Source organism: Antedon mediterranea, chromosome 3, assembly GCF_964355755.1.
Source record: "Antedon mediterranea chromosome 3, ecAntMedi1.1, whole genome shotgun sequence".
Classification (NCBI taxonomy): domain Eukaryota; kingdom Metazoa; phylum Echinodermata; class Crinoidea; order Comatulida; family Antedonidae; genus Antedon; species Antedon mediterranea.
In genome coordinates, this window is record NC_092672.1 from 11,262,401 (window position 1) to 11,271,197 (window position 8,797).

The window sequence follows — 8,797 nt, forward strand, 5'->3', positions numbered from 1 at the left end:
AATGAGCTTTCTGCTGCACACAGAAACCTGAAATATGTAAATTAAATAATAATAAAATCGGTACAACACGATTATATATTAAGAACCATGGTAATAAGATTATGGATTATTGTGTTATTATTTGTCAACAATGATTAATATGCAAATATTGAATAAATACAACTAAGCTTTAAAAAATAATATATAGTGATTGTTTTCTGAATCGGTGTTCATTCTCTGTAAATACTTCAGTTTATTTTAAACATGTAGGCTACACGAGTCCACACCAACAATAACCGTTCCATATCGAAACTGCGTAAAGTTAAAGTGTGCTCAACGGTCGAATCATTCGGACGTTTCTAATGGTTTTTACGAATAAATGTGATATTAAAACTATCTGGAGAACTGATAACAGATTGTTAGTAGGGGTCTGAGAGATTCTCCTTGACCTCTTAGTTGGTTTTTATTAGGTCTAGGTCTGATTTACTACATGATCAGTACACATGCACATCGTCTTTCTCCTCGGAAAAGCTTGAGACGATGGTAAGCGCCACAAAGCTGGGGTAAAGGTAGGGCGGAGGTTGAGAGCAACAGAACAAATGTTCCAGATATCGTTTCAAGCAACGCATGCGCAGCAATCAAAGGCAAATTCATAACAATAATAAAAAGTAAGTTCGTTTAAATGAATTATCGCGCGCAGAATCATGAAATGCCCGTTTATCTGATCTGACACGTGACCAGGAGCTCTAAAGGGGATATAAATACTGTATAATTCTATCACTGGTCTTTCAATGTTACGCCGACACTTTTTTTATTCTGTTTTCCTGTTAGGCCTATGTAATGTTAAATAATGTTCATGGTTTAGGGGGAAGGAGGGATTACGCAAACGATTTGATTTGTTAACGTTAAATTTAAACGTTTACGTGCTCGTACCAAAGATTGTATAGCGCCGCTACGCGGCGCTATACAATCTTTGCTCGTACGAAAGCTTTCTATTTTAGCACTGGATGTGTACGTTGGTGGTGCGTTGGTGGTTGTGATCAATCATATGTTCGAAAGATCCATACGCGAGGAATCAGAACACCGCGCGGGGCGTCCTGCAAATGCAGTGTGCTTCCCTCCTAAATCTCTGTTGTAAACACTGCAACACTATTCTGTTCAAACAAAAAAAAACAAAATAATATTTTTGTATACTAGGCTATACTATTAACATAATAAAATTGTATTAAGGTAGGTCTAGTCTGGCATGACAGGTATTGGAATGTGTGAGTCGTTCTTGTTTCTAGGTCGGCCTACCTACAGGCCTAGCCTAGTAGCCTAGATAAGCATGTAGGTTAGGTAGACCTTATAGCCTACTTAAAATGATTATGTCAAAGTTCGATAGCTTATTATAGGATACATTGGATGTGTGCGCTCCCTCGGACTTGACGACATCCATATGAAATTGTTGTTTTAGACTAGTTTTAGACTAGGCCTAGGCTTATACTGTCATCATGTGCAGAATGATTAGGTTTGCTAAACTTAGTTAGTATGATAAACCTACATTAATTATTATGGCTCATGTGTACTTTAAACTCGAGACGAGTAGAGGATTCCCCCTTGTATACACACGGCCATTGTCACACACATACACTTATCATAACTAATCAAGAGGACTGTTTTTATGGTCACCCTCTATAAATAAGGTGAAATAAAAATTAATAAATTAAATAAATTGACAGATGTGTTAAGCACCGTCCCACAACCCCTTTAATTTCTATATTATTTCTAGTATATCATGTTCATGAAGTTTTGATACATTTTGCTAGATATTATGGTATTACGACAATGATGGCTCTCCACTACGATCACGATGATAAATCACTTGATAGTTGTTTGCTGGAAAATACGTATTATTTTTGGACGCAGGATCCATTACTTGATCAACAATACCATAAGTTAAAGCATTCTGGGGCTCTTCTAATTCGACCAAACCAACATGAAGTAAGTGGCTTAAACTACGCAGCCCCACCCACTGATGAACCGAAAGAAATTAAAGGAATACCTCCGTATTGGTTAGACGAGCTTCACAATAAAAATACGGAATGTTGGGAAAAATACAAACAAATTAAAAATAAATACTTTAAAATGCGAAATCTACTGCCGGTGTTTAAATCTGAAGAAACTTTACAACAAGACAAATGTTACCATACAGAGCTTGATACAAATATAAAGAAAATTGAAGTTTCAGAGACACACAAGACATCAACAGAAGCAATCCAACTATTTACCGCAGATGAAATAAAATCACAACGTCCCAATATTGAATCTAGTGAAAAGGATGGAACTTATAATACCAATAGATTAGCAACATCAAATAAAACAAGAACAATTGTTGAATCATGCAAATTGTCTCCAAAACATATTGACGAAACTTATCGCGAAATTAGGACAATTTTGAATAATAAAGACGATTTGACCGGTGGAGTTATAAAGGATGGAACTTATAATACCAATAGATTAGCAACATCAAATAAAACAAGAACAATTGTTGAATCATGCAAATTGTCTCCAACACATATTGACGAAACTTATCGCGAGATTAGGACAATTTTGAATAATAAAGACGATTTGACCGGTGGAGTTATAAAATATAAAAATGATAAACTGGAAAAGACCAAGGTCAAAGGTACTAATAATAAGTCAACCGGTCGGCTATCCAATAATAAACGAGGGAAATACTTTGATATGAGTTTAACTTCTCTACAAATAAAAGATATGCTAGCAGACTGTAAAGCAACTGATTGTGAAAAGGATATTGATGAAATTAAAGTAGTTAAAACAATTAAGAAAGTGTCAAAAGAAAGACTTATTGAACAACAAGACACTACTGTAATGAAACAGGATTCAAATTGCACAAATGCCGTAAAAAATTATGCATGTCACTTCAAGGAAAATGATACCTCATCGTTTACGGATTATTCTATTCACATTGTCAACGAAGGAAAAGTAGACCAATCAATAGTTAAAGAACAAACTAGTAGGCCTACTGTTAGTAACAAGACTTTGTCCACCAAGAATCAAATATCCCAACCATCGGATCTAGAGAATGTGCTACGTATTCCGGATGACGAAACCAAACAAAAAGTAAATGAATTCGTTGATCTTTTTCGCGTAAACATTCACAAACTTGCGCAGTGCGTCGTAAGTCCGATTAAAATCAGGGTAAGTATTTAGAAGTAGGTCTGTTGTTTAGTTATTGACGTTAATTTTTTTTATAAAAACGTTATTTATTACAACGAATTTAACAAATCTAGAGAATCTTCATCTGGTACTTTGCAATATTTTCTGTTATGTTAAATAACAATAAAACACAATATATAATTATCGAATAAAGTACAGTTGTATTGTGGTTTTACTGTTTTTAAAGTGTTTTATGCATGTTTTTAACCTTTTATTTTCTAAAACATGACCACATGTCAAACAGGTGCTACATCTATACCTGATATGGTATTTTTGACAATTAAACAAGTTTAAGATATATACTTTATAAATATGTTATAAATAAATAAAATAAAAATATATTCTGGTATGTCTGATATTTAGGCCTTCCTATTTTTGACAATTAAACAAGTTTAAGAAAAAAGTAAATGACCTACTACCATCAATTCGCATAATTTAAAAGCCAACTAAATTATTATTTTTCAGCAAGAACTTGGATATCTAATTGGTGCGGCAGACACGGATATTACACTAAAGGGACATTTGCATGGTATGTCACCGGAGAGAATTATAATGCATCTTTTAGGAAACTCTATTCGAATTATACATGTGGCATAATTTTACCATCAATGTTTAAATAATGACCTCACGTATATTATGGGGAGGCGAAGACTAAAAATTGTGATTGTTTGAAAAAGGATGAACTTTATGCCACGGTCCAATCCACTCTCTAAGAGAGAAAAGGAGTGACAGAAAGAGAAAAAATGAGAAACAATGATTAGAAGAAAAAATTAAAAAAAATATCTAGCATATTGCTTCGATATTAATGTGCGGTGTGATTCTGTCGATTAGCTCGGACCTCCCAACTCCCTACGATAAGCGCGGGAGTTTCATATCTCACTCTCCCGCTAAAATGCAAAAAAATCCGATAAAGAAACAAGAAGCCAGTTCACTGGTGGTCGAGGTGGTACCGGGTAATTGGTCGGGTAGCAATAGGCCGGTGGCCAAAGGTCGGGTGGCTAAACTGACCAGTACCCCAAAAGAATAGGCATATTAACCAACTGCAAACACACCACGTTTGTTTTTGTGTAAGTAGGCCTATACTTTGACACCAGTAAGGTTGGAGCAATATACCATATAATAACCTTGAAAAATTATTTTTTCACCTTAATTAAGACACTGTAAGAAATTTATGTTTTACATTAAAATGCGTTTTTAAGCAATATATTGAAAGAAATGTTGAATTTTTTTTAGTTAAGTAAAAGAAATGTTGACATGTTATTAATGTAAAAGAAATGTTGACATTTTATTAGGTAAAAAAAATGTTGAAATTTTATTAGGTAAAAGAAATGTTGACATTTTATTCAGTAAAATAAATGTTAACATGTTTTAAGCAAATGAAAAAATGTATACATTTTATTAAGCAAAAGAAAAGTTAACATTATTCAGTAATATAATGTTGACATTTTATTAATGTAAAGAAATGTTATGTTATTTAGAACAAGGCCAACAGCCATTAAGTCGCGTGCTACAATGCATAGTGATACCGGACCGACAGACAGACCGACAGACAGACCGACAGACAGACAGACCGACCGACCGACATAGTGAACTATACTGACCGAAATTACTGAACATGTTTAAAAATGTTGAAATGTTTAAAAACATTTATATTTTTCACTTTCGACGTGCTCGTATAACGTAATTTCGAGTTGAAAAGTAAGTCAAGAAAACAGAAATCGGGCAAAAAGAGTGCGCAATAACATTTAACGCGCAGTGCGCGCGCAAAAATATGCGCACTCATGGCAATTTTGTAAACGCTTAAAATTGCCTGAAATGTACTCTTATTTCATCGAAAATAAATTTTGAAAATTTTAAGCGTGCGTACGCATGCGTTACATGCGCTACGCACGTAATTGTATTGCCATATGATGATTTATCCCCTGAAATTTATGAGTACCAAATTTTATTTAATTGTGATTCATGGTTGTGAAGATATGATTACAAACGTGATTTCGTTAAATCGTGCGTAGACCGCGTAATTTTTTATTGCGCACCGTGAAAACATAACCACATTGATTCCTGGCCATAAGGAATATACTGTGAAAAATTGACCTAGCTAGATTAAACTGATATCAAGATAAGGTCAGAAAGCGATAAAACGCATAGTGATACCGGACCGACAGACAGACAGACCGACAGACAGACCGACCGACCGACATAGTGAACTATAGAGTCGCTTCCACGCGACTAAAAATTGTGAAGTTTAAAAAAAAATATCTATGATACTGAAGAATATTATTATTATCAGTGTTTAATACTATTATTCAGGATCAGTGATCGATTGATATCTAACCTTAATCACAGATATTGATCTAACGTAATCCACCGATCATTAAAACCGAACACGTTTTAATATACAAAATCCAAAAATGAATAATTCCCATGAAAGTAGTGGTCGATTAATCTTTTAAAATTATTTGGTCCAACACGTACAGTAGTGACTTGTGCCATTTTTGCAACAAACAACCAACAATTCACTTTCAATTGGTTTGGTATTACAGTATTAATATGACTTTGTCAGCATAGTTAGTTTGTAAATTCGAGCTTGTGCAACGACGATTTATTTGCAGTGATTTGAAAATGATCAATGTTTGGAACATCTGAATAATATTAATATTAAATGGGCGAGTGTATGAAGAGGAGACTGTGTAAATGTGTTTTTGTTGGTTTAATTAATAAATAATCATCAATTATAGACATAACATAATAAGAAAACTTTACATAAAAAATAGTATTTGATTCTAACATCTACCCTATGTTTTAGGAGATTTGACTTGATATTAATAAACAGAGAAATATTTTGGCACATATGGCGTCTTAAAATATTTAATACTTGAGCTTAAAACTTCAGCTGGTGGACAAAATAACATACAAAAGATAATAAACTTGGAGGAAAGTCGGTTACACGCAAAATGTCATTACAAGAGCTCTTGTTGTTGTTTCACAAAAACCATAAAACAGTTTTGCTTCGGAATATTTTACCCTTTTTCGCGAAACAGAACCCCCCATTCAATGTACAACCTTGATAAGCTCTGGTAGTTTGCGCTATGTGCATCACAACAAGTAGACCTAGTTAAAAAAGAACATAATTAATTTAATGCGCATATAATGAGTGAAATAACTTGGAAGCAAAGCTCTACCATAAACTATCTAGAAAAAAATAATTCCCTTATGACAAACATGTGACGGTGTTTCAAGACATGTGTCATAATATTGGAAAATACTGTAATTAAGGTAATTATATAATACTCGGGATCAGCGATCGATTGCTATCTAACCTTAATCACAGATATTGATCTAACGTAATCCACCGATCATTAAACCTAACACGTTTTAAAATACAAAATCAAAAAATGAATAATTCCCATGAAAGTGGTGGACGATTAATCTTTCAATTTTATTTGGTCCAACACGTACAGTGACTTGTGCCATTTTGTAAATGCGGAGAGGGGGGAAGGGCGAATCCAGTGGAGTATTGCATTTGATTTACAAAATAATAATGTTTTGTTAGCACGTTTAAAAAATCTGTATCCACCTTTGGGCAACATTAGGACCCTCTATTGTGTTCTAAATTCTATTATACTCCTCCATCTCGATTTTATCGATGATTGGGCCGGCCAATGTACACGTACAGTGTATTTGGTAGTGGTTTCAGCAATTCTGAAACCTGTGTGGCAAAAACCCACTTTGATTAAATTCGGATTTAAGATAATCCAATAACAACACAACACTAACAAATACTATGTTGATAAAACACCTCAATTTATTTAAATTATCATATAAAAATGGTAATACATGGTAATTCACATTTAAATTATACATTAATTGTAACTGTTATTGTACCAATTTATTTAAGCTTGTTTTAATTTGTATTTCCAGCTGTATTAATAATAATAATGCACAATTTATAAATACAGAATGAAATAATTAGGTCAATGCATTGCCTCACCCAATTAATGTGTACTTTTATTATGTAGCGCATATGAAAAATACAAGGCTTGAAAAATATACACATATATATATATATATATATATATATATATATAAATATACCACGATTCCGTACTTCATTTAGTCAATTTCATGTTACATTTAGAGGCGCAAAACTTTGGAACAACCTACCTTTTCTTTACAGAAAAATATCCTTAAAGAAACTCTTTAATTTTAAACTGAAACTTTATCTATTAGAAAAACATGATTTGTGAATAACGTTATACTATTATATTATTCAAACTTATGTAATTTAACTTTACAATCAATTGTGTTAATAATTAATGCATTTTACTTTAAAGGCCAAAACTCGAGTAGCGAAAGTTGATTTATTTTGGTCTTTTTTGTCACATTTGTTAATGAAGTTTTATTGTTTTATGTTATGTTATGATAATGACAAATAAAGTATTTACACAAAATTGACATTTTTGTATTTTTGTTTTTTAAAGATATATTCAAGCAAGTTATGAGCGAGTTAATAGAAGATGTGATCCGACTGAAAGGTCAACGAAATAACGAACTGCGTTTGCGACTGAATCGGGAAGCTGAAGTAAGTTGGCTGCGAGACCAACTACAAACATGTCGTATGAACAATGTTATCAGAAACCAACACAGACTATAAATGGAAATAATACGAAATGCCACTCCTTAAAAAAAAATCAATAAATAAATTAATTAATTTTAACGAAAATCATCGAAATTAATTAGTTTTGGTTGATTTTTGTTTAGAATTAAAATTCATTGAAAATGTATTTTAATGTTCATGCAACTGAAAAAACAAACAACGAACAACCAACAATTCACTTTCAATTGTTTTGGTATTACAGTATTAATATGACTTTCAACATACTAAGTTTGTAAATTCAAGCTTGTGCGACGACGATTTATTTGCAGTGATACGTATTTGAAAATGATCAATGTTTGGAACATCTGAATAATATTAAATGGTCGAGTGTATGAAGAGAAGACTGTGTAGATGTGTTTTGTTGGTTTAAAATAATACATAAGCAAGAGATGCCATCAACTATAGACATAACATAATAAGAAAACTTTACATATAACATCTACTCTAGGTTTTAGGAGATTTGACTTAATATTAGTGAAAAGAGAAATGTTTTGGCACATATGGCGTTTTATACGTATAATACTTGAGCTTGAAACTTGTAGCTGGTGGACAAAATAACATAAAAAGAAGATTGGGGAGAAAGTCGGTTACACGCATAATGTCATTACAAGAGCTCTTGTTGTTAGTACTTTTTTAAGCAATTTTTTTTTTGCTTCGGAGTATTTTACCCTTTTTCGTGAAACAGAACCCTCTATTTAATGTACAACCTTGTTAAGCTCTGGTAGTTTGCGCTATATGCATCACAACAAGTAGGCCTAGTTAAAAAAGAAAGAACATTAAATATAATGCCCATATAATGAGTAAAAAAATTAGAATTTGCATGCTATATAATAATTCAAAGTCTGATTTTATTAATCATACCACCAGCCTGCAACTATTAGATAAGTGGAGGTTTACATTTATATGTTTGCGCCTGTATCGTGGAAGCAAAGCTCTACC

The 8,797-nt window shown here is 32.7% G+C and overlaps 1 protein-coding gene across 3 annotated transcripts; it reads left to right on the forward strand.

Annotated features, from left to right (window-relative positions):
• The first annotated feature begins 1,113 nt into the window (after positions 1-1,113).
• On the forward strand, positions 1,114-8,122 carry LOC140044876 (uncharacterized). 3 transcript variants are annotated; one of them, XM_072089570.1, is made up of 4 exons: positions 1,114-1,209; positions 1,788-3,183; positions 3,667-3,730; positions 7,683-8,122. In XM_072089570.1, the coding sequence occupies exons 2-4, from the start codon at positions 1,807-1,809 to the stop codon at positions 7,853-7,855; spliced, it is 1,614 nt and encodes a 537-aa protein (XP_071945671.1). In that variant the 5' UTR covers positions 1,114-1,209; positions 1,788-1,806; the 3' UTR covers positions 7,856-8,122. The 3 variants fall into 3 exon arrangements, with proteins under 3 accessions (XP_071945671.1, XP_071945672.1, XP_071945673.1); XM_072089571.1 differs by having other exon boundaries at positions 1,788-3,105; XM_072089572.1 differs by lacking the exon at positions 7,683-8,122 and having other exon boundaries at positions 3,671-3,704.
• The last annotated feature ends 675 nt before the right edge of the window (positions 8,123-8,797 follow it).

Coding starts and splice junctions, on each gene's coding strand:
- LOC140044876 (XM_072089570.1), top strand. CDS start 1,807: ATGATGGCTCTCCACTACGATCACGATGATAAATCACTTGATAGTTGT. Junction 3,184..3,666: donor TAAGTCCGATTAAAATCAGG/GTAAGTATTTAG, acceptor ATTATTTTTCAG/CAAGAACTTGGATATCTAAT. Junction 3,731..7,682: donor ACTAAAGGGACATTTGCATG/GTATGTCACCGG, acceptor TGTTTTTTAAAG/ATATATTCAAGCAAGTTATG.